General features: G+C 32.7%; 1 protein-coding gene across 1 annotated transcript in view; it reads right to left on the reverse strand.

Moving 5' to 3' along the window:
• The window catches only part of LOC128238547 (dystrophin-like), a 177955-nt gene that overhangs the window by 78144 nt on the left and 72640 nt on the right, over positions 1–27171 (reverse strand). The window contains exons 35-39 of the mRNA XM_052954580.1: positions 26889–27026; positions 25745–25912; positions 6778–7173; positions 5198–5215; positions 4075–4247 (exon numbers count right to left, since the gene is read on the reverse strand). Coding sequence (XP_052810540.1) covers positions 4075–4247; positions 5198–5215; positions 6778–7173; positions 25745–25912; positions 26889–27026 — 893 coding nt within the window. The remainder of the gene's footprint in view (positions 1–4074; positions 4248–5197; positions 5216–6777; positions 7174–25744; positions 25913–26888; positions 27027–27171) is intronic.

Here is a 27171-nt window from a genome sequence, read left to right on the forward strand (position 1 = left end):
GCTGCTTTTCTTTAAATAAGTATCTATTTTTTTATATCTTTTAATTCATGTAATGATTTAAACCATCTCTGTACTTACTCGATCAGTTTTGGATTATTTGTAATCCTGATAGTTCCATCCTCGCACAAATCCACTGTCCGCATTTTTAGCTTGTTTACTTAAATCTATCTCCTGAACCTATAATGTGTTACCACCACTTGACCAAAATGATAGCACTGTTTGAAACTGTTCATTCACTATCATATAGGTCCTTACTTAATTAATTTAACTCACTTTGATAACTAGTTAAATTGTTTGCTTGATACGTATATCAAATTGTTGTCAATTATCGCATTTTGACATACTTATTTACTCATTTTGATAAGTGGTCAATGTTTTTGCTTGCTTGACTCCTTGTCGTTATTATGAACTGTTATGTCTTTGGAATACTAATACTCAGTTACTGAAAATTAAATATTTCACATTGACAAAAAACCTTCGCAAAAATTATGATAAAATCTTGTTCATTTTCAAAGTTTTTATTTTTTTTTATAAAATAGCCCAATCACAATTTTCTTGACATCGTCAAAAGCATAACAACAAACATAACATTAAATCTACCTTTTTGAAAAACTTGACTTGATCAAGGTTAAACAGCTCCCTTAAACCCCTTTTATAAAAGTTTGAACTTTGCAGCCTTAATAATAATTATGCACAAATCCACACAGTTTCTTGTGTAAAAATGCCAAATAAACAGGTTCATTCAATCCAAACAAACAAACTTCGAGAATTATGAAACGAAGTGAACACCTATAATTTTAAAATAGTAATTTTGCTTTAGAATAGTCAAAGAGTTTCAAATATCATTCAAACAAATACTAAACTTTATTTATCTTTTTTATAACCTTCCATCGACCATGTGAGAATATCGTTAATCGGTCGTTATTTATATTTACGTTTCATTAAGTACATTGTATGTTAACCATAACACTTAAACTATATTGATAATTGATGATTTTAAGATCAGTTTTTATCATTAAGTTCTCAAATTTCAGACAAGTATTAATGAACATCACCTATTTCTAAAATGACCATCCTATTTGTCTTCCTTTGGAAGTCACTGACGCGGGTGACCGCTACTTAAAACACGACCATTAATCCGTGTGAATATGTGTGAATGAAGCGTCAACTCCGCTGATTGAAAAATATCCTCAGTTTAAAATTTCTCATTCTGTTCTGAAACGATTACAGACCTTTAAAGCTGCACTCACACAGATTGACAGTTTTTACAATTTTTTTAATTTTTGTCTTGGAATGAGCAAAATTTTGCATAAATGTCTGAAAACCTGTGATATAAAAATGCTGACAATAATCAGATCTCAGTTTATCATATTTACGTTCGAAAATTGTTGTTTAATATCTAAGTGCAGTTAAAAATAGAAATTTCAGCGGTTTACCAAATGATTGAGATCAGTTCAGTGATTTATCTAATGACAAAACTGAAGGCATTGATGCCAAAATCAGCTGATTCTGAGACATTAAACAATTCCTGACAATCTGTGAGAGTGCATCTTTAAAATAGTATTGAATAATTAAACACTTAATAAAGCCTAACCATGAGTGAAAGATTATCGGTGAAAATCTGTGAAACTAAATTATTTAAGAATAAATGAAACTTTGAGAAATGAAATAAAATTTTCAATGAAAGTTAATTTTTAAAAGACTCTATAATAATAATTTTCATCATAAGAGAACTGCTTTTGAAAAGAAAAAAATAGCTATTGGAACAAATTATCATTATTTAAGTATAAATAATTATATAGATACGATAAACACTTTTTCAAACAAAACAATTTAATTAGGCAGATTATTGGATCAGTGTAACAAAATGTCCGATCATTAATCACCTCGACAGTCAAAAGAACTTTGACATGATTGTAAAGAATATGTCATAAATCACGAACTCCGGTACCAGTACTGACATTCTCATTTAAAGTAACAGCTTTACAATAATTATTTAGACACTAAAAATCACATGGCTTTAAAAAATATTGGTCTTTAAACATTTAAAAACTGAAATTTTAAGGAAATTTTTAATTGAACCAATTTTATAACTTTTCTTGTCCATTTAAATGATAATATCATAATTCACTTTTTTTAAATAAAATTAATAATATCCAATTTAGAATGATTATACTCCACTTTTTCCTGAGTAAGTTAGCCAGTAGCCAAATAAATTTGTAATAAATCACAGTTCGGCTGTCACATACATTAGGGCTATTTCATTAATAAGCATTTAATCACTATAATATCGTTAGAGGTTAGGTCATTTTAATTGCCAATTATTATCTAGGTGTCATTTACATTTAGCGAAAGTCAAATACAAGTTTAAGTAAACGTCTTTTAATTCTCGAGATTATCAAGATTAAGAGTCTCATAAAGCACTTGATCTGTCCATTTTATGTAAATGATACATTTATCTTAGGTAAAACACTTAAACCACTTGGGAGAGAGGTGTAATTATATAACATACTTAAATTGATTAACAATTAAAGTACATAACAGGATTACTTTGATAATAACCGGTCACAAATAGCTAATTAATATTATTTTTTTAAACATTTATAACCATTCTGTATAGAATCTATTTTAAAACTACATCTGACTTCTATAAAAGTTTCATTGGAAAAACAAACACAACCCTGTCATTCAACTATAAAATTGACCAATAATAGGATAGATATTAAAAAAAAATTGTCTAAAAAAAAAATAGCGCATGGTTGTTTAAAAATATTTATCCAATTAAAATAAATTGTCTAAAAATAAAAGCACATATTTTTTTAAACATATTAATCCAATTAAAAAAATGTCTAAAAATGATACTACATATGGTTGTTTAAAGATATTAATCCAATTAAAAAAGAATTATCTAACAATCTTCTCTTCTCTGACAAACAATCTTCGACATTAGCGACCAGACCAAACTAAGGATCCCATACGCATAATGTTTAATGTAATAAGGATATTACAACACAAAGGCCTAATTTTACAATTAAGTAACATAATTCAACAGAAGAACTTTTATAACGAAATTTTATCCAGTTGTTAAAACAACTTTGCATTCTTTTTCCGTTTCATTTAATTACAAATTTTAATTTGTTAAGACGGACGTTCACAACATTATTTGAAATGAAAACTGCAGGGTGACAATGGAAATGTTATATGTTTGTGAATTGATACACCTCAGCTTTCCATCCATTAATGCTATTATGTATCACAATTAAATTCTTAAAATTCCAAAAAGCAAACATTTCTCATCCCATTCACTTGATGGAAACCAAATTTCAGATACTTAGAAACATTATTCATACCAACAATTCACCAAATTATATATTTGCTTTAAATAAAAGAGCTTCTATAGATAATTTATTTCATGTCCATTCAAAAGTTCAAAAAATGATGTTTTATGCATTTTTCTTAAACCGTTAGTAACCGTTAGTAACGGTTTAAGCCATAAATCATTAATTTTCAAACGGAAATATAATAATCTACGATCTGATTTTTTGTCAGCAATCTTATATCATTGGCTTGCAGATATTTACGCAAAAAAATTGCTCTTTCAAAGACAAAAAATAAAAAAGTTGCTAAAATAGTCAATCTGTGAGAGTGCAGCTTTAAAATGTCCTGTTCTATAATGCTAAACACAACAATGACATCACAATTTTTGCATATTAACACTTGTCTGTTGTTTGTTGTCGACTTTTCATGAAAAGGGGCATAACTAAGTATTCTCAAAGCCAGAGTTATGGAACTTGCTACGCATGTGTGCAATTTCTCTAGCAACATTTGTACCAATTTTCATTTGAGCATCTTTTAGTTATGGTCAAGGTTAGTTTTTGCAGCTGACAACATTGCTGCTGACACAAACAATGCCCCATATGTGCTTATAATGACAGCACTTCAATTTTTACTGTCTGAAAAACAGACAAACTGGTTAATAAATTCAAGACAGTAACAACAGTCTCCTGCTTTAAAGAGTCTCTAAAAAGAGCGCTGCAAATCTATACTAATCATTTTTTTTCACAGTCCATTTACCTATGTCTATCTGTGTATGCGTCATTGATTTCCTGCCATGAGGAGTGAAGGTCGTCCAACATGGTTCGGACACGCTTTTTCTCATCCGCCTCACATTGCGCAAACACATCCTCTTTTTCCCGATCCAATCGATCGATTCCACCCTTGGCCTCTTCCAATCTTCTTTGTACTTCCTGTTAAAAGAATTATGGGATATATGCAACTGAAAAATTAATCTATAAATAAAAGACCGATTTTATACCTTCATGATAGTAAGAAAATAGTGAAAGGGTATATATATATTACAAAAACAAAACCTTTCTCAATAATTAATGCTAAAATATGTGATATTGACCTTCATATTCGGTCAAGGTCAAAAATACTGTTTCTAAAAATAGAATCAAGTTGCCATGGTAAAGACAGTGCTGCATCAGAAATGTTAACAAATAATAATCAGTTTTATTGTTTGGAAAGATTATGAAAAAGGAGAGACTTCTAATCTTACTGAAAGATAAATATGAAGTTTTAAGCAGAAAAATAAATATGGAAAAGTAAATTCATTTAAAAAGTCAACAAAATACCAAGGAAAGGAAGGCCTTTTTAAGAATTAATTAAAATAACTCCAAACCGCAAGCTTATCAGTAAAAGCTTTATTGCTAGCTGCTTTAATGTAGAAGAGGTTTATAAGCTGCTGCGCTTAAAAAAAGCTGCTGTATACCTTAATTAAAAACAATTCAATTTGTAACTTTCTTATTTTCTTTAAAAAAATTAAAGATGAAGTATGATATAAAAAAAAGAAAAAAAATATAATACCAATCACTCAAGTATATTATATAATCACTTAAAAAAATCGATTATTTTCAAAGAAACTTATAATGTCCCCACCCAATGGACATAATAAAACTTAATAAATAAATACCACAATTTTGCAATTGACTTTAACAGCAAAATTTATTTCAAGAATTTAACCTGCACCATTTTTATGTTGTACACAATTTAGAAAACATTGAGAATATAATAGCTATAAAGTAACATAATACAAGTTTCTAGAATATACATGTACATTGTATCTATATAATAGTGGAAAACATGTAAATGTTATACAACTCTAGATCAGCAATCAGGTTATATGAGCGATACTAACCCTATGCCACTGAATGCCCTGAAAGTATAACTAACTTTTTAAGCATTTAGAAGCTAAATAAACGAGACAAAAATATGGCATTTTGATTGTGAAATAAATAGGATATATGTGGATTTTTTTTACATGGAATTTTGTTCCTGAAATGTGTAGATTATATGTGGAGTATGGAGTAAGTATATGATAATAATTATATTATTTGTTACAAGTATGGAATTCCGTTTCAGAAATGTAATTAAGTTATGTGTGCAGTATGGAGCATTAGTATATAATATATTATTTGTTCCATGGAATTCCGTTTCGTAAGTTATGTGTGGAGTATGGAATAAGTATTTGATATATTATTTGTTACATGGAATTCTGTTGGAGAAATATTTAGTAAGGTAATTCGGGGAGTATGGAATAAGTATATGTTTCCTCATTATCAGGTAAATTCCTCCTTTCATTATGAAACTAATACACCCCTCAAAACTAAATGGGATGGGGTTTTGTTGGGCGCCTATAAAAGCATTAAATGACCACAAGTCAAACTTTCACATGAACACAGTTGCAATTTAATACAGACCATATGTTTTTCTGACCACAAAGTATCTAACATTTTTCTACCTTGGCCCACATGACATGAGTGCAGGGAGTTGACATGTGACAGAAACAAGACCAACGTTATGCCAACTAAGAACTACAATGTTTAGTGGTATGTAACCAGATAGTGTTTAGTATGAAGCATTTACCCTAACACATTCCAACATCAGTACAGTTGTATATACATGGCCAGATTATTCTGTACGCAAGACTTTAATGAATGGACTTGTTTGTTTTAAAACTTGACCAATATCTCAAAATATGTGGCCCAACTGTTTCACCATATTATGCATTTCCAATGGCATTTGGCTGAAGCACTTGGCAGAACTGTGTTGTATGAAGCCATATTGTAATTGTAAATACTTAACACAGACAAAACAAAACAAATGGCTGACATATCACACGATTACAAGTATAAGACCAATTTCCTTGAAACATATGTGGCCTAACTATTCCTCCATATTGTGCATTTCTAGTGACATTTGCCAAGCGCCTGTCAGAACTGTGTTGAAGCACATGTTGTAATAGTAATTACATCTCTGATCTACAAACACTTGATGTATGTTCTGCTAATTGGCTCCATTGTTTGTGGGAATCTTCACCCTGCGTTATGCCATTACTTCATATGTTTGGAGTCATACAGAAGTAAGCACAGAGAAATATGCTGTATAATACCCCGAATGATCAATGCAAATATTATCGCTAGTAACAATAATGAATAAATATGTTGCTAAATTGACTAGTTTTTAATGGTACTAGAATAATTACTTGCAGGGGAAGTGAACAATATATATAACGCAATATAAACAAACATAATTCAGAACTGTATGTCATTAAGCATGCATGCTACAGCCTACAAAATATGTCTACAACGAAAACTGACTTCTTTGCAACAAGAAGCTGCGACTAAAAACAATGCGCTTTATTCTAGATCATCAACATTACTATTTGCAAAGAATTTTGTGAAATATGATTTCTTATATAAATACAAAAATACTTACTTGAAGAATGTCTTCTTGCTTTGAAAACTCATCGAAATTCTTGCCTCCAAGTTCAGGCCCTGTTAACTGTCGATTAATGTCTGCAATTTGATCTGATAATCGGCGAATCTCCACCTTAATCTGGGAGGTCGATTTTGGCGAACTTGCTCTAGTCACGCTGGATTGCACAACTGTGTATGTAGTTCTTGTGACCTGATTTTGAGTATTGTCTGTTACCATGGGAACAGGAGGATACTGTATCATAGCAACCTGGTTGTTTACATCCTGCCATCTTCGTTGTAAACGGTTGACCTCTGGCTCAACAATGGCGCCCGCTCCTCGTTCCTGAAGGGGTAGACCTTGGGTGCGAAGTGTGTCAAGGTCACGCTGGCGTCGCTTTAATTCATCCTCAAAAGCCTGAAAAAAGTTACGTTTTGAACATCAAAAGCCTGAAATGATAATAATAATTTTATAATTATCTAATATTACACTAAACCAAAACTGCACCTAGCATTGAAAATAGTTAAACAAAAAAACCCATATGGATTTTTAAAATTATTATTTTCATGGATAATGCAAAATAACCACTTTTCAAGGCCAATTTCATTTTTGAATGGGAAATGAATAAAGTAGATCAGTTTCATTTTTTTCTTCAGAACCTTCTATCAAATGACATCATCTAGACAGAGAGTTGGAAGGCATTCAACTCCACTGTAATTATTATCTCTTAGTTCGGTTAATTACTAAACCAGTGCACTTAACTAAAATCTTTCATATCTATTTCATCTTCTGATGTTATTCTATCATGCATTATAGCAACACAATATACATGACTAAGTTTAATACTGAATATTAACAACTATTCTATTTAAAATTAGATTTATACAACCTACATTTTCAGCCAATGAAATTGCAAAAAGGCTAGGCTATCATTCAGTATTGGTTAATCATTAAGAATTTCAACTTGCATTGGTGTTTAAAGGTACGTCATGTGTCAGATTTTGCATTGACAATGTTTCAGCCAATGAGGTTGTATTCTAAGTCAGTTAGATGACCTGAAGTAAAATCTTTATGAATCAGAAGGGCTCAATAAGTTCGCTACACTTCCTTTGCTGATACTTTATCATTAAGATTTTACTTCATGCCATCTAACTATTACTCAAAACACATGCTATATAACATATTTCTCTTATTTTTCACAATGCAGTAGAGCTTTTGGCTCGGCACCTGCATGAAACAGAAAAATATTAATGATATACTTAAAAACATCCCTGATGGAATTTGACCCTGCAACCTCTGTGATAAATGTGCCTGACAGTGAAATGATGTCTACCTTACTGAGCTTAAGCTGGGAGTAGATAATTGTTGCAAAAACTGTATTACATATTTTTCTTAGTGACACTTGATAAATTAAGATGTTTGTAGATTAAAATTGCAATAACGAAATGCAGATATGTATGCATTGAAAAATGTTCAATATTAAACAGTTACAAAATCATTTCAAAGAAACATTTCAGTGCAACTTTGGTGCATAATGATTGACACACAAACTTAAGCATTACCTCTATGAGGTAACAGAGCACTTCATAGCAACAGATGCATAGTGGAAAAAATTGAGTTCAAAGTTCTTTTAACGGACAACACTATGAACATTTGGCAAACTGTTGATAGACCTAACCATCTTGTACCTAGAGAATGCATTTCACAGATGAAGAAATGTATTGTGGTATATTTAATATACCGAAAACAAATGTGCATTGAGATTAACACCTCATTTTGTTTTTGATTATTATATATATATTCCAGTTCAAAAAAATTACTGGCTGTGAACAAAATGGCTAAAGAGTGCAATCAGTATGTACCGTATTTATTCTATTAATTTGCCCAGGCATTTATTAGAATTGTACCCATGTTTAAAGTAGGGGATGGGCGATAATTAGAGACAATTGCCTTTGTCCGAGATTAAAAATTAGTCATCATTATAATATTCAGATGTAAAGATAGAAAAGTGAAGTAAGGTCGTATCAGAAAACTCGTTGTTTGAAAGGTATGTTTGTTTTCAAAAAATGGGGGGTGGGCATTAAAGGGAAGCAATGTTTTTGCATGATTTTGCCCCAAAAATGGTTGTTTTCAGACCGAAAACTGGGAGGTAGGCTATTCTTATAGGATGGGCAATTAATAGAATAATTACGGTACTTGAAAATATAATTTCATAAACATATGTTTTTGTTGCCTGCTGATAGATACCTTATCATATTTGCTATACAATACTTAGTTCATATCTCAGACTTTATGGCATTATAGCTCTCAAAATTAATTAAGGAATTCCACAGTTAGAACATTTCATGCTACTAATAAATATGGCAGAATAAATTTCTGTAAACAACTCAAAGCTTCGTAACTGTCTTTAAGTTCATTAACATCAATGAGACCTTTAGTTATGTTTTGTTTTATTTAGGCCAAAATAAATTAATTGCAAGATTTTCATCGATTTTTTTTTAAAGTGTGGCGGGGGGGGGGGGGGGGGGGGGGGGCATTTTATTTTTTATCTTTCTTACATAATTAACTGTTTCACTGTTGAATATGTGAATGTACTCTTTCTTATTGCATAATATAATGGAACGTATACATGTGTTTCTAGACAAACTACGAACACAATCCTAACAATTCACCTTTTTTACATGTAAATATTATACATTGACATTAGCTGGTACGAATATACCCAATTCCCAGACAGTATATGAAAATATAGACCCTCAGTTCAACATCTTTATTTGAGTCAATTGTTTGGGGCGGCAGAAAAAAGAAGGGGTGGGCAGGGATGCAAATCTAGCAATTTATTTAAAGCTGCCTTAGATAAAGATAAGTAAAAATATATACAATATGTTAGAATTTTGGCAACATTTTGCAAAAAATTCTCAGAAAAAAATCGCTGAAGACCAAAACAAATGTCTGGGCGCTCGAAGGTTTAGGACAAGACAAGCATAGCAAGAATCTAAAATCCTTTATTCTAAGGCGGCATAGTTGGTCATAGGGATAATTCTATGAAAAACATACACCCTAATTAACCTAATCTACCCAATTTTCAAAACAATAACTAGTAAATGGTGTATTCATTGCTAAATCAACACCAGATATTATCCTTTCATTATAGGGCACAAAACACTGGCAACAGGTTAAGCTAAGAATTGGTCTGGAAGCTATTTGAAGTGCTATAGAAATGGGAAATATCATTGGAAACAAGAAAAAATCCTCAGAAATGGTACTATGACTCAACAACTTGTTTTAGTGTTTCCTCTCATGTCTCTGCTAAAAGGATCGCTGGACAGAGTCTATTGGTGTTTCCTCTCATGTCTCTGCCAATAGAATTGGTGGACAAATTCTGATTAAATAATTTAGTTTTGATTTGGTGTATAATGTACAGAAAATTGGGCATAATTGTGCTCAGGCTAGAATACAGTGTTTTCTCTCATGTCTCTGCAAACAGAATCGCTGGACAAATTTGGATTTTATTGACAATGGACATTTATTTAGTTATGTCCACAAAATTTCAAGACTTTTGCACAACAACACTAACAGCCCTACAACGATGCCAACAAGACCCAAAACAATGCCAACAGCACCTACAACAATGCCAACAGCACCCAAAACAATGCCAACAGCACCCAAAACAATGCCAACAGCACCCAAAACAATGCCAACAGCACCCAAAACAATGCCAACATCACCCAAAGCAATGCCAACAGCAACTACAACAATGTCAGCAGCACCCAAAACAATGCCAACAGCACCCAAAACAGTGCCAACAGCACCCAAAACAATGCCAACAGCACCCAAAACAATGCCAACAGCACCTATAACAATGCCAACAGAACCCAAAACAATGCCAACAGCACCCAAAACAATGACAACAGCACCCAAAACAATGCCAACAGCACCCAAAACAATGCCACCAGCACCTTAAATAATGCCAACATCACCTACAACAATGCCAAAAGCACCCAAAACAATGCCAACAGCATCTACAACAATGCCAACAGCACCCAAAACAATGCCAACAGCACCTACAACAATGCCAACAGCACCCAAAACAATGCCAACAGCACCTACAACAATGCCAACAGCACCCAAAACAATGCCAACAGCACCCAAAGCAATGCCAACAGCACCTACAACAATGCCAGCATCACCTACAACAATGCCAACAGCACCCAAAGTAATGCCAACAGCACCCAAAATGAATGCCAACGCCTAGAGCACCCACAACATAATGCCGACAGCACTCACAACACCACCAACATCACCCACAACAACACCAACATAATGACAATACCTCAACTGTTTTTACTGAAAAACAGACTAACCAAAACTGCTTACTTTGTGACAACCTAAAGCATACCTTCCCTAATTATTTCATTCTTGAGCATTGTTTCGAAGCAACAATCATTGTCAACATGTTGTTTTACAACAGTAATTATCTTGACAGACTGTTTCTGAGCTGTGGCCAATATTTCAGTTTTTTTGCATGAATTGCATCAACTTTGCTTTAACTACAACTGAAAGTCATTGTCAGTTTGGTAGACAAGACATGGATTACCCTAAAGTTACATGACGCTGATATACTACCATGATATAACTGCTAATTTTTTAACCAATGAAGAGATTTTAATACTTCTAGTCACATGATTTATAGCCCTGAAATGGATTCAATATATTCTTCTGTTAAACAAAGTTAAAGTAATTATGGTGGGTGGTCATGATCCAACTTCAACCTTATAATGAATTGGTTAATGCCATGAAGCCATTTGTTAACGATTTATCAATTTGAATCAATTTCTCAGGGCTTATTTCACAAAATATCAGTTTAAGTCTTTTTCCCAAGCCTTATTTCACAATATATATGAGTTTAAGTCAATTTCCCAGGGCTTATTTCATGATATATCAGTTTGAGTTAATTTCCAAGGGCTTAGTTAATGATATATCAGTTTGAGTCAATTTCCCACGACCAATAATATTTCACAAAATATCGGTTTGAGTCAATTTCCCACGACCAATAATATTTCACAAAATATCGGTTTGAGTCAATTTTCCAGGGCTTAGTTCACGATATATCAATTTGAGTCAATTTTCCAGAGCTTATTTCATGACATATCAGTTTGAGTCAATTTTCCAGAGCTTATTTCATGATATATCAGTTTGAGTCAATTTTCCTGGGCTTATTTCACGATATATCAGTTTGAGTCAATTTTCCAGAGCTTATTTCATGACATATCAGTTTGAGTCAATTTTCCAGAGCTTATTTCATGATATATCAGTTTGAGTCAATTTTCCTGGGCTTATTTCACGATATATCAGTTTGAGTCAATTTTCCAGAGCTTATTTCATGACATATCAGTTTGAGTCAATTTTCCAGAGCTTATTTCATGATATATCAGTTTGAGTCAATTTTCCTGGGCTTATTTCATGACATATCAGTTTGAGTCAATTTTCCTGGGCTTATTTCATGATATATCAGTTTGAGTCAATTCAAAACTTGTGAATGATAAAAATTGTATGAAATTTTAAAATATTTAATATGTAATATTAACGACCAAAAGTGGATTATTTGTTTATAATGTGTATCATAGAGTACTAAAACACATTTTTTTATGATTCTCAGCCCAAGAGATCAATCGCTCGAATCAGTTAGCTCGACTGGACAAAAATGCAGTCCAAATACCAAGTAACTGTGGCTTAAACATGAATAGTGAAAATAGGACCACACACAATAAACACAATTTACAGTATCAACAGAAATTCATGAACTGGTGATGGATGAAACACCTTAATAAATCTTTTTCCAGTGAGCATTTCCTTGTTTTCCTCAAGGGTTTAATTAATTCATGCATGGCTTCCATCTATCATATGGTGCTTATTCAACAGATCCAAGAGGTTGGTTTGGCATTTTCAGGATTGTAGAAACATTCTAAAATGCATTTATTTTTAGGATAATGAATTTACAGCATCAGACAATGCCTAGTTATCTTTTTTTGTATTAAATGAGAGTGTACTAAACTTACCCCCTGCCCCCCCCACACACACCCCGGGCAAATCCCTAGGAGTCCCTCTCTAACCCTCCCACATGCATACCAAATACTCCTTCAATTTCCCACATAAATCTTGTGTCACAAATATTATTTAATGATTACGAGAGTCTAGTTGTACTGTATGACTTTCGCAGTCTTAAGTTTCTACAGAGCATATACCACCCTAGTGAGTTCTGAGTACTCTTTAAAAAGTACTCGTATCATCTATAACATTTGTACTAAAATGCATATGAATATCTAAAAAGTACTCGAATCATACATAACATTTGTACTAAAATGCATATGAATATCTTTGATGTTTTAAAGCTTTTGTATAATTGCCAATATTAATTGTTTTGCACGCCAACCCTGCTGCCCCCGCAGACAACAACAACAACAACAACACCATGCAAGGCTATAAGAATATTTTTTACTTTTTCTTTTGATTTTTTTCACAAATGTAAGGTCAATGACACGTCATCCTAACAATTTGTGACCATGGTTTAGTGTTATCTAATCAACATGAAATAATACAATTAAATATTATAATGTTTTTATCATATCTAATTATTCATGAAATATTCAATGCCAATACTTACATTCCTTAGTACAAAAATACCGAAGCCGAGTATTCCCGCCATAATGCAGAGAAACAGCAAGGTCAGAAGAAGGGTCAAGGCCGACACCAGGGAAACCAGCTCCTCCCCGACCCCACCCATTTTTACACCGGTTTTGGGGGTGGGGACACCACAGCCAGCCAATCAGAAGTGCAAAATGGCTAATTAATGCCCCAAAGGTGGCAGGAAACAAGTGCCAACCAACCAATGTCTTCTGTGCCAGCCAACCAATGTTCATGTGTGCCAACCAACCAATCACAAGACAATGTGACTCACAATTTGAGCTCAAAAATCCATTTGTTCAAGGTCACTTTAGGTGACCATTTAAAATGTTAATTGGAGGAACACATACTTCAAGAGCTCTGATTAACTTTGTATAGACCCAAATAATTTGGGCAATATAGTGTCCCTTGGGTAGGTAACATTTGCCCAGGAATGAATCTTAAAGTCAATGAGCTTCAGGGGCTCCCAAAGTCAGTTTATATCAGCAAACCAACACAGTATCTCCATTGTTGTAGCATTTTAGTTCTAATAAACACCTAGATATACATGAGGTCATAATTCATGTAATTCTTGTACATAATATACAACATGACTGAGAAATCAACTTGTGATATTTGATAATGTTCCTACATTGGTGATGAGTATCATTACAAATGAACAAGTCATTCTAGTCAAACCCCAGAAAAAAAATCCTTTCAGTTTTTTAAACTGGAAATTTAACACTCATGATAAAATGCATTTTGCCATTCACAAAATAAATACTTGAACACTGAATTATTGCGTACAATATTTTTGTATTTTCAATTCCGTAAAACACTGTCTTTCTTTCACAGACTTATTCAATGTAAACTGAAAGTATATCCACATCACACCTGAATTTAACTTTATACAATTAACAGCTCATTCTAACAAATCAGGACCTCACGTTACTTTCCGATATTTACATCAACCTGTTTTTTCTTTCCAAAACTATTTGCAATTCCTTGTGCAGTGCACTGTCACTAAATCAATTAACGAAACCTGAATAAACTCTCAAAGGACGTTGGGAATTTCCAGATTTCTGCAATTTCCTGATCTTGCCTTTTTTTCTCTGATAAATCCTGTTTTTTGCACATGTTGCACGCTATTCAATTTCTTATTTGATTCATTTGAACACGCCTCGCAACACTTTCGTTATTTTTTTCCTGATCATTATGCACAACAATAATAAGCTGATACAAAATGTACCACAACCATTTTTTTTTCACCTGTATGTAATACAAAGTTTCCAAGGAGAATGACAATCCATCAATCATGAACTAAAAAAAATCGCCGAAAAAGACAATTTCCTAATTCTTAAACCAGGTTTCATTTACAAATAATTTTACGATAATTAGCTAATTTTCAAAAAACTTTCGAAACTGACATTGGCTTGGAAAACATTTGAAACATTTTCGTCATAATTAGGCTTTGATGTATACCCATTGACAGGGCGGAAAGCATTTATCAGGATGACTGTGAAATCACTTTACGTTTTGGAAAAAGAACGCAACCCTGTCGATTTCTAAGGTGAGCCATTTCCAAACATCAATGGTAAAGCCATCAATCAAACGGTCCTATAAGAAGACAATCTATATACTTCAATGCATGTTCCAATCATTCATAATGTCTATATCTTAACCAATAAACACCCATTGCACCTTGTTCCAGATGTGAATTCCATTCAAAATATCCTGATTTCTTATTGTTCCAATTACCACTGTAAAGAGTACGAAATATTTTATGCAATTAATGTTCGAAATCAACTTCCTTCAATAATAACAATATTCGGTGTCGACTAAAATTAAGTCAACAAGACCACTAGCAGCACAATAAAACTCAAATTATTGTAATCCACAAACTAAAAAATTTTCAGCATTTAAAAGGCACCATTTTTCACAGAAGAGCACTTTGAATATATGAGTAGCAGACGACACTTTTCATGACACTTTTCCCCCCTTCCTCTGGCCAAGCAATGTGTTAATGCAAAGGAACACAGGCATTTAACGCAGGCAGATAGTTATATATCCCACTTGGCACCAACGTTAATTCTGACGTGTACAGCCAACAATTGTCTTCAGAGTTATACAGTGTTCCTTCAAACACTTATTATAAAACTGTCTATTCTTTGTAGATCATTTAATAAAACCTTCAAGTACATTATCATAACAAAAATGGTTTATTGGGTAATGCTATGATAAAACTAACATATTTTTATCTAAATTAAATACTGATTTAGAAATAACTCAGAAAATATCATTTGAAGAACATAAAGCAATTGTTATTTTGAACTTTACATAAAATTTCTATGATTCAAAATCTTTGAAACTTATATAACTTTTATTTATTACAAAAACAAAGATACATTTACATGTTAATATATCATTTTCTACTGCAAAATTTGTATATTTGAATTTAGCATGCAGCAGAAATAACAGCTAAAGATGAAAGAATTCTAAAGAAGCTTTATTATGAAGGACAAATGTATTTGAAGGTTTAATATCCTGTCCAAAGGAAGTCCCCTTCCATACTAAGGCTTCCTCCGTACTAAAGAGTATTGGAGAGTATTCATCTTAACCTCCAAATGAAGAGCACTTAAAAAAGGTTAAATTGGCAGGCAATCCTTCTTTCACAAACATATGCAATTTATATCTATAATAACTTTTAATAATCCAGGAACGTTGGTAATAAATGTATTCACAGAAATCTAAAAAAAAATTCAGCTCATTATTCCAAGCTACAGTTTTTCCCTTAGCTCTTACAAAAATTATCTCCCTTGAAAAAAAAATTTAAAAACAAAACAAAAAACTAACACCTTTACACTTCTAACAAAACAAAATGTTTATAGTTAAACCAGGAATGCTTTGTTCATAGAGATATCAGAAAAAAAAATGCTTGTTAATCTATTAACAGCATACCTACTTAAAAAGTTTTTTACATACGATGTGTTCCATATGTAAAATAAGCCATAACAAGAACTTGTAAGCATATTTCTGCATAATATTCTTGCTTTATGTTACACATTGCCTTAATATTTTGCAGGCTTTTTGTTACTTTGAAGCTTCTTAACTCATTTTTTTGTAAGTTTAAGATTAGTCTCATCAACAAATTTGTTAATTTTGTATGCCTCATTGTGGTGACCAAATATTATGTTCGCATCTTTTAATATATAGTTTTTTGTGCTGGAAAAGAATGTATAAAAAAATACCCGAAAATTATACATCAAATAAGATTTTTTAATCTTCAAAGATTGCATCATATTTCATTTACAAAAATGTACATCCAATTTAAGCTAAAGTAACAAGCAAAATACAATCGCGAACCACGGTGACAGGACTTGCAACATGTACATAAGTTATACCATTATTATTATATAATATTTTATTGTATTCTTTACTTTCGGTCTATTATTTAACATAGTTGTAATAAGCAAATAAATATTTTTCAAATGATGCTAAAATTGTATTGGGTCACCAGGCATCAAAATTTTATAAAACGTTAAGATCCGTATCTATGAAGCTATGGATAGATAAGTAAAATTGCGTATCTATGAAGTAAAGGGTTAACCCTTTACTTCATAGATACGCAATTTTACTTATCTATCCATAGCTTCATAGATACGGATCTTAACGTTTTATCCATAGCTTCATAGATACGCAATCCTACGTATTCGTAATGTAGGGGCATTTATTTTCATACCTGATGCTTGTTATTCGCTATAAAATCATATTCATGAAGTATAAACATCGATAAATACAATGCACTAAAAAAAACATTATGTTACTATTTAAAGAATTTCAGAAAATCACGAAATAAGGTCACTGGTATCAAAGATCCGTAAAACGTTGACTGCGCAGGTTTGTGGGCATTCGTTTCTCGTTTTCCTCGTGGAAATTTACACAATACTGCAAGTTATAATTAACTACCAATAATACAACTATATTTTATTGATCACGCGCCTGACGTCACAGGTCATGGTTCGAAAACGTGTCAAAATGTCGGCCATGTTGGATAAACAAAAAATCATCTGGCTTGTATAAACAAAGGCCATAAATCATTATATGGGACATATGTGTCACTTCTGTTTCGCTAATCCGGTCATAAAAATGCGCATCTGCTTCTACAAATTGAAAGTAAGTACAAATGTGTTATAAAATAATGACTATCCCTATTGTTAAACTTTGACATGACCCAATTTAACATCGATCAGCTGTTGAAACACGTGTTTTCGAATACACAAGAATGCAATGTAGAGCTAATTTCTGCCCTTGTTAACTTCAGTTTAAAACAACATTCCTGAATAATGTCATTTATATTTCAGTGTTTGACTGACGAATCGGAACATTCTGGGTTCGATTAAAATTAGTTTGAGTACGACGTCGAGATGGCGAATTCGGACCTCGGCGTCACGCACACAAGGATACGAGAAATGAGGATTTTTAAAATCAAACCCAAATGACAATACCTGGACATGCAATAAACGATATAAATTTAGAAAACAACAACATGCAGGCCTCATTTAGTAGTTGAATAATAACTTTATTTGTTCATTGTATTGTTTAATAACCGAAAGTTATACGTACTGTGACTGTTGATCAACTTTTTTTTCTTCTGTTTCATATATATAAATATACCGTGCTTCTTTGTTGTGAATTATTTTTTAATTCTGTCCATCTTTGTTTCAATTCAGGTTGCATTAAATGAATTATAAAAATATGTTGTTTATATAATATTTTGTGTTATGTTTGATAAATAAAAGTGTAATAAAAATTAATTTTCATCAAATTTGACATATTTTCTGTTTATTTATGAATAATATGCGTAAATAATTTAGATAACAAAATAAAATTTATATGACTGGATTGGAAATTTAATTCTCTATAAACTTTACATTGATGACTTATTGATTAAACCAAAAGAAATACTAAGAAAATAGGTTTGTAATACATGAGGGTTAAAATTCCAATAATATCAATAATCTCCTATGAAGTAGGGGTACTGATATGAACTGATAAGCCATACACTGGCAGCCTGAAATGGCTTAGGTTTACATGAAGTAAAGGGTTAAGATTAAAGGAGCAGAGTATCAGAAAACTAGCTTTGTATTTGGGGCTCAATTTCCTTAAAGCTTCATATTATCAAAGAGTATAGGAAGATTTTTTTGTCTTATTACAATGAGGATATGCTAGAATATTTCACGCAAGGGCCATAACTCAGGGTGAACTAGGAACATTTGAATTTGCTTCAACAGCTATCATCTGCGAGGTTCTTGTGATTTTTTTTACCAATATACCAAGGGACATAACTCAACAATTATATACATGAACCAGAGTGATGGGTCCTGTAGGCTACACCTATGGGTATCATCATTTTCCCCGTTTTCCAAGGGACATAACTCAAAAATTATATCCATGAACCAGAGTGAAAGGTCCTGTATGATACACACATGGGTATTGTCATTTCTACCAGCTTAGCAAGGTACATAACTCAACAATTATATACATGAGCCGGAGTGATAGGTCCTGTATGCTACACACATGGGTATTTTCATTTTTACCAGTTTAACAAGGGACATCACTCCACAATTATATTCATGAACCAGAGTGATAGGTCCTGTATGCTACACACATGGGTAGTCATTTTTACCAGTTTAGCAAGGGACATAACTCCACAATAAAACAACATGAGCCAGAGTAATGGGTCCTGTATACCACACACACATAGGTATTATCATATTAACAAGTTTACCAAGGGACATAACTCAACAATTATATATATGAGCCAGTGATGGGTCCTGTATACAACACACATGGGTATTGGTCATTTTTCCAGTCTACCAAGGGCATTAACTCAACAATTATATCCATAAGACAGAGTTATGGGCCTTGAATGATACACACATGGGTAATGTCATTTCTCCCCTTTCACCAAGGGACATAACTCAACAATAAAATGCATGAGCCAGAGTGATAAGACTTGCAAAATCTGTTAAATCATAATAATTATGTATTTGTACTTCTAATATGTTCTTCAAAAATTGTGGAAATATCTCGACAGTTACATGTTACTGCAAGGTTGTGGCAACGTCATTCCAGACTTTTGTATTTCTTTTATTTCTTAAAAAAATAAACTGATGCAGAACTATTACAGTATGTACCCTCACCCAAACAGAAGAAGTAAAACAAAATGTCAAACGACTATAAAAACATATATTTTTACGTAAAAATGCTGAAAACATTAATTTTAACAAAATGCAGAATGCAGATCTAAGCCAATGGAATCAACTACTGACAGATTGCTACATAATTGTCTGTCAGTGCTAAAAGTTCCAGAAAGATGTTTCAATTTACTTGCAGTTTCTAAAAATACATTCTTACACAAAAAACTAATAAATCACATGAAGTGTAACTGCAAATTGTGCAGCTGTTTCAATATACAGTTACCGCTAAATCATCATTTTTTGCTGTGGTATTAATTCCATAAATGCTTGCCTGCAGTTGCTTGTCATTTTGTCTAATTTGAAAAAAAAAATGAATGAGCTATACTAGCTGACAAAAGCAAATCCTTTCGCCCAAATTATTTGACCTGCTACAGGTATGTCTCATTGCCGATATTAAACAATATTATGGGGCATAGGATTTGGGAGTATAACGTGCCAACATTATAGCAGTATGCACCCTGCTCTAAATCTGCTCATGAATGCAGCAGCAGGTTTTTTTTCTGAACAAATTTCATGGAAATTTAGAGGAAAATATAACATTAGAAGTCCTGCAAATTCCACAACGCCAAGATATCTGTCATTCTGCAGAAAATAAATCCTTGGGAAAATAAATGCCTTTACAGTAAGGGGACGATACATCACAGGTAAACTAGAGAACTTATTTGTAATTTCAAAAGATTCAAGAGCATTACAAAGGGATTTATGCTGACAATTCTTGAAACAGATTATCCTTTCAATTATTGACAAGAAAGAAGCGAAACTCATGTGACATTGCATGCTTTTTTTCTTATATAACAACACCTCAGAATTTCATTATCGTTGCTGTTTAATTTTTTCTTTATTACTCAGCTATTCAATCAGCACTTGCTCAGCGGCAGACTGTCTGCCGATTTGATTTACTTAGTAAAGCAAAAATAAATAATAACTATTTACGTGGTCTCACAAACAAGTTTTTCTATACTAGAGGGTGTGTTTGTGCAAAATTTCTGAATGATCCACTTGATAAAATCGGTGAATGACTCAATGGAACTTTGGCAGTCATTTTTATCAGAAAACATTCTAAATGATTAATACAGAATCTGTACTGCGATTCTATTGGAAGAGACATGAGCATAAACACTTACACTATTTGTGCAAAACGTCTGCCAAAAAACTTTATGGTAAAAAACAACCAAGAGAAATCAGACCTGTCTTCAGAGTAATAATTCATCTCTTCTAATCTCAAGCAATGAAAGTCTAAAAACAATTTTCCGGCCTGTAAAATTGATCAGCAGATAATTAGTAAGCTCTTTTATTTCCTAAAAAACCAGATTCAGGTGAAAAATAAAAGATCCTGAAATAGCACATTACCTTGGACAAGATATTATATAAGTGAACAAGAAAGGTCAACAATAGATCGATGAAAACCAGATTTCAATAGTTGACTAAAGAACTTCATCCTACTTTGTTCGATTCAGTTTCAACTATTTTAGGTAACAGTGACTTTTACCATGTGCCTATAGTGGCCCAAATAGTGGCCCAAAAAGCAATTCTATGAAAGTCCTTCATTAAACTGTTTCTATACACCAATATTGGTCACAATATATATGTCAACACTTTAAACTAAAGCTTTTTAGTTTCAACCACTTTTTTCAAAAAAAGTGACCTTGACTCTATGGCCCTGAACACATTTATCACATGAAGGGTCTAAGTTTGGTTGCAATTTGTCAACCCTTACTAAAGTTAATCAGTTCAAACCAATTTTCTATTTGAAGTAACAATGACCTTGGCCTTGACCCAAGGGCCCCAAATGCAATCCCATGAAAGGTCTCCATAAACTCTTCCTATATATCAAGTTTGGTTGCAATATGTCAACCTAACTTAAGTCATTCAGTAACAACTGTTTGGTTTATTTTATTTAACAGTGACATTGCCTTGACCTTAGGGGACCCAAACACAATACCATGAAGGGTCTCCATACCCTCTTCCTATATACCAAATTTAATGGCAATATGTCAACCCCATCTTAAGTACTTCAAAATAAACCATTGTTCTATTTAAAGTAACAGTTTAAACCTTGACTTTAAGGGCCCAAAAAATAACCCCATGAAAAGTCTCCATAATCTGTTCCTATATACAAAATTTTGTTGCAATATGTCAACCCTAACTTCATTATTCAATACCAACCGTGTTTCAATTTTTAGTATCAGTGACCTTGACTTTAGGGGCCCAAAACGCAATGCCAAATAAGGTCTTCATATGCTCTTCCTATATACAGAGTATATTATAAGTCACTATATGTCAAACCTAAATGAAATTATTCAATACCAATGGTAAGTTTGATGCCGCCTTAAATGCATTACGACAGCAGGGCTTTTTCTGCCCAATTTGGGAAAAAGACCCTAGACATTTTGGGAAATTTTGCGTCGTTAAAATGCCGAAATTGGGAAATTTTACATTTTTACATTTTTTTTTGATTGGGATTTTTTTCTGAAGATTGGGAAAAATATCTTATATTTTGCTTTGGGAATGGGTCCGATAGTCGGACCCGTGGGTACTATAGAAAAAGCCCTGGACAGCACTTGTTTTAATTAAAGGGCACACAGTCATGATTGTATAATATTTTTTTATCATTTTTTTTAATAATATTGAAAAACATCTCGTAAGGACTGAGATTATTAATAATTTTCATCAGATTTATTTATTTTTTTTGTTAAATTTTGATTAATTTTAAAAAAATTTCTTCAGAGTTTAAAACTGTCCTAATAAGTATTGCACATTACTATTTTTTTAAGAATATTCATAGTAAATACGATACAACTAAAAATATAATTCAGTGAAAGAACAGAAATATGATCAAAGTAATATTGATTGTAGTTTGTTTTCACTTCAAATTTTATTACTACATGAGTCTAACAGTCATCAAAACTAGACTTTTGGATGAACAAGCTCGAATTCTAATTCTTTTGCTTGGCATCAAATTTTTGAACAAGCCCTGCTTTATAAAATTCAGAATTTGAGCAAGCCCAAAAGACATTTTACGAGTGCAGGGCTTGCCAACTTGTGCTATTTTCGACCATGGGTATAAAAAGGGTTATCACCTTTCATCTTATATTTACAAGCTGTAAATAAATTAGACTCACTTTCACTCAATTTCTTATAATACTCATAAAATTACCACTAACTAGGTATAAGAAGATTAACTAATGGAGTTAGGTTGGCTTCAATTAAACATTTATCAGAACAGGTTATTCTGGATAACAACCATCTTAATTCATCTGTATCAAATTATGTTGCCATGGCAACAACCGCAGAAAAATTGCTTCTGTTTTGTTTTGGATCAATCATTGGGATAAAATATGTCCATTTTATGACAACAAATATGGCCGGTATGTAGATTGATTATGAGTACAATGCCAGAGTAAGAGTTACCTGTAGTAAGATTTCAGGAGAACTGAGTTATTGAGGCCAGGGAGAAATGTGTTTCATATTCTCATCCCCACCTGCTCATCAAAAACAGTGTGCCAATGCTTTTATTTGACAAAACTTCAGCCCAGGTAAATTTTCTACACTTACTGACATAAATCGATATCCATGAAAAAGACTTTGGCGAAAGAGCAAACATTTAAAGCAATTTCAGACATAAATCAATATTCACAAAAAAAGACTATTGGGAAAGATCAAAATCTTACAGCATTTACTGACATTAATCTATAAATAGGTGAAAAAGAAGATTTGGAAAGAGCACAAGTTTACAGCATTACAGCAATTTCTGGCATAAATCAATATTTATGAAAGAGACTATTGTGAAAGAGCACAAATTTACAGCATTTACTGGCATAAATCGATATCTGCAAAAAAGACGATTTGGAAATAGCACATGTTGACAGCAGTTTCTGGCATAAATATTCATGAAATAGACTTTTGGGAAATAGCACAAGTTTACAGCAATACTGGCATAAATGGATATCCATAAAAGAGTCTATTGTGAAAGAGCACAAGTTTACTGGAATTACTGGCATAACTCGATATCCATGAAAGAGACTATTGTGAAAAAGCATAAGTTTACAGCAATTACTGGCATAAATGGATATCCATGAAATAGATATCCATGAAATAGACTATTGGGAAAGAACACAAGTTTACAGCAATTACTGGCATAAATGGATATCCATGAAATAGACTATTGGGAAAGAACACAAGTTTACAGCAATTACTGGAATAACTCAATATCCATGAAGGAAACTATTGTGAAAGAGCACAAATGACCAGCAATTTCAGACATGAATCGAAATCCAAATCCATGAAATAGACTATTGGGAAAAAGCACAAGTTTACAGCAATTTCTGGCATACCTTTAGTGCTGACAAAAAACATAAACCTTCTAGATTTATTAATGTCTGTGATTGTTTAATTACAATGCATGCTCTGTGTTCTCACTACCCACGGGGACATGCACAATCTACACAATAATATATTATGAATACTAAATGCTGTTTTACAAGAAAACCACAATTATAAATGACGCTAACGATCCTCTGAATTTCTCTACTGATCAAGGGGCATAACTCAATAAAGATTCATCAAGAGTTATGGGTCTTGCTACATACATGCATATTTCTATGGTGAACAGGTGTACCAAGTTTTATGAAAATACATAATTATGTACACATTACAAGTTACAGACAACATTGAAGCATTTGCACAACTATGCTGCCGCCGCCACTTTCAATGACATCAAGGATATAGGTCTACACCTTAAACGTTGTTTTTTTTCCCTTGAAAAACAGACAAGCTAAAAATTGCTGTTGATTTTTAATTCTTTAACATAGTAGGTTACCTTCATGCATGGTTATTTTGGTAGTAAACCTTCATCATTGATTATTTTGGAAGCAAATTTCTGTTTTGTTTTTACTTTAATTACATTGTTAATCATTTGAGACAAAATAATAGATATAAATGGAATTTAGTGATTACAGTTAGTGCCTTATTTCATAATTAAAGTGTAATGATTTCAAGAGTTTTGTAATGACGTTATTTTCATACCACCCGACTAAAATTCATGCTAGACACTAGGTTAGTTTTTGCAAGAAAAAAAATGTGGTGTAGGAGTAGCATCAAAAACAATTTGAAAGGGTGCAAAACTTCAAACAGAAACAAAGTTGAAGTGTGACCATACATGATAACTAAGGTAGTACGTACATCTAGTTTAAATCTATTTCATTTACAACATCGAAATATACATACCTCCTATAGGGAGCGAGTATGAAATTGAAAATCATTTTTCCACCATTATTATCCCGGATGCCATTTTTTAAACATGCAATCATGATAGATTGTTCAGAACTTCATGAAAGTTAACAGCCGTGTAATTGACGTTCGGTCAAGTATTCAAAAGTTTGTAAAAGTTAACACTGTGGTTAACAGCATCGTTTTTAACTTTAAATCGTGATTTTTTTTTTAGGATGCACTTTTATATTCAAATATAAACAAGCATACCTTAACAGTTGGCTCAAGTCTTGTTAGAAATACAGCAGATAACAAGTGTATCCATTAAGCTTTCAGAGCAGTAAAGATTTGAAAGTTAACAACGATGATGTTAACATGGTTGCTAACTTTAACAAAGTTCTGAACAATCAGTCCATTGCTGCTTAATCTTAGAGAGGTCACATATGTTAAAAATTGACCTCAAAGATTGCAATTAGATACTTACCATGGATATTTAGAATCTATGGTTCTGCAAGGTTACTTCTGCAGCATTCAATTCAGGGTTCCCACAAATCATAATTCCTTGAATTTTCCCTGACTTCTCCCTGCCCAATACCAAATTTCCCTGTCCAATTTAACAATTCTCTGACTTTTCCCTGACTTTAACATGATTTATATTTACAACATTGCTCACACAATTAACTTCAACGTCCTCCTGAACAATGTAGCCAATATTGTCATTACAGTCAGTGACTTATAACACATTTTTGACAATAAGTGTTTTTTTTACCCTTTAAACATAAGCACAAGCAATTTGATTACAATATTTAGTTACGCTAAGCTCTTTAAAAATATTCAATCATTTTAAACTAATGTACCTTATGAATTTCTTTGTTGATATTCGCGACTTTGATGTTGGTTTCCATCGCATCAAGGTTCATTTCGAGGTCTCGTGCAGTTTTTTCGAAGGTGGACCACTGTGGGAAAATCACGACGAGGAGTTTACGCTTTCGTTCCGTGTGTGATTTCAATGTCTCCCATACATCCTGTGAAAGTAATTTAGGTACAATACCAAATTTGAACACATTTCCTCTGCCGTAACCTAAGTTACAAGTCCACATTCTTGCTTATAAAATATAAAATGCACATTTTTGAGGTTCCGTATGTCACAGTTTCATGGTGGGATTCAAACCTCTGCCATCAGATGTGCCTTTATACAATTCTTTTGACACACCGTTTTGGTATGTCAAACACATGTGTCAAGTTATTTTAAAATCTGTCCATACATTAAAAGTTACAGCCTGGACACGACCACCTATACTCTATGTCTAATTTGCCGGGTTCATAGTATTAAAACACTAAGTGTGACATTGACCTTAGAGGTAGGGACATGGGTCTTGCTCACGACACATCTTCTCTGTATGTGAAACACATGTGGCAAGTTATTTCAAAGTCTGTCCGTACATGAGACGGTTACAGTTCGGACACCACCACATATACTCTATGTCCTTATATGCAGCTTTCTAAAGTATTCAAACACTAAGTGTAACCTAAAACTTAAAGGTAGGAGCACAGGTCTTGTACAAGACACATCATCTTTATATGCCAAACACATGTTATTTTAAAACTTTTCAATACAAGAGAAAGTTACAGCCCGGACTTGAGAAGTTTAGCCGGACACAGGCACAGACGGACAGATGGACAGATGGTGTAATTTTAATATGCTCATCTTCGGGGCATAAAAATATGAATGATGTCTGTGACTTCCTGAATGAAACAAGGTCACAAAAACAGTTAACAGGCTTTTTTTTTAAATGTCATTTCAAATAAGGTCTTAGCATAAAATAAAAAGAAGAAATGATTGATTCAGTAAGATAATGATCAGAATTCATATTGTGAACACAGAAAAATCACACATGGCTGAGCTATCTGCAAGAATACGTCTTTCTGTGCTCCCTCAATGAAATAAGATTGATATCTCACTCAAATAAACAAATACCATCTATATTACAATAAGCTTACCTTCAGGGTTTCAACTTCAGCCTGAATTCGGAGACTTTCTGAAGGATCATCGTCTTCAAGTTGCCTTGACAACACCTCACCTTGGCTTATCAGGTTTTCAACTTTCCCACTCATGTTTTGAATATTCTCGTCAAGATGCTGAAAGAAGGAAAAAAATATTAAATGAATTATTAATATATGCATTCAAAAAGAAATGAACAATAAGGGTTATCTTGTTTTAGGTGAACAAGTCTTCTTTAAGTAAGCCTTCAAAAAAAAAATGTTCAGTATATGGTAAGAAATA

This window comes from Mya arenaria, chromosome 6, assembly GCF_026914265.1.
Source record: "Mya arenaria isolate MELC-2E11 chromosome 6, ASM2691426v1".
Lineage (NCBI taxonomy): Eukaryota > Metazoa > Mollusca > Bivalvia > Myida > Myidae > Mya > Mya arenaria.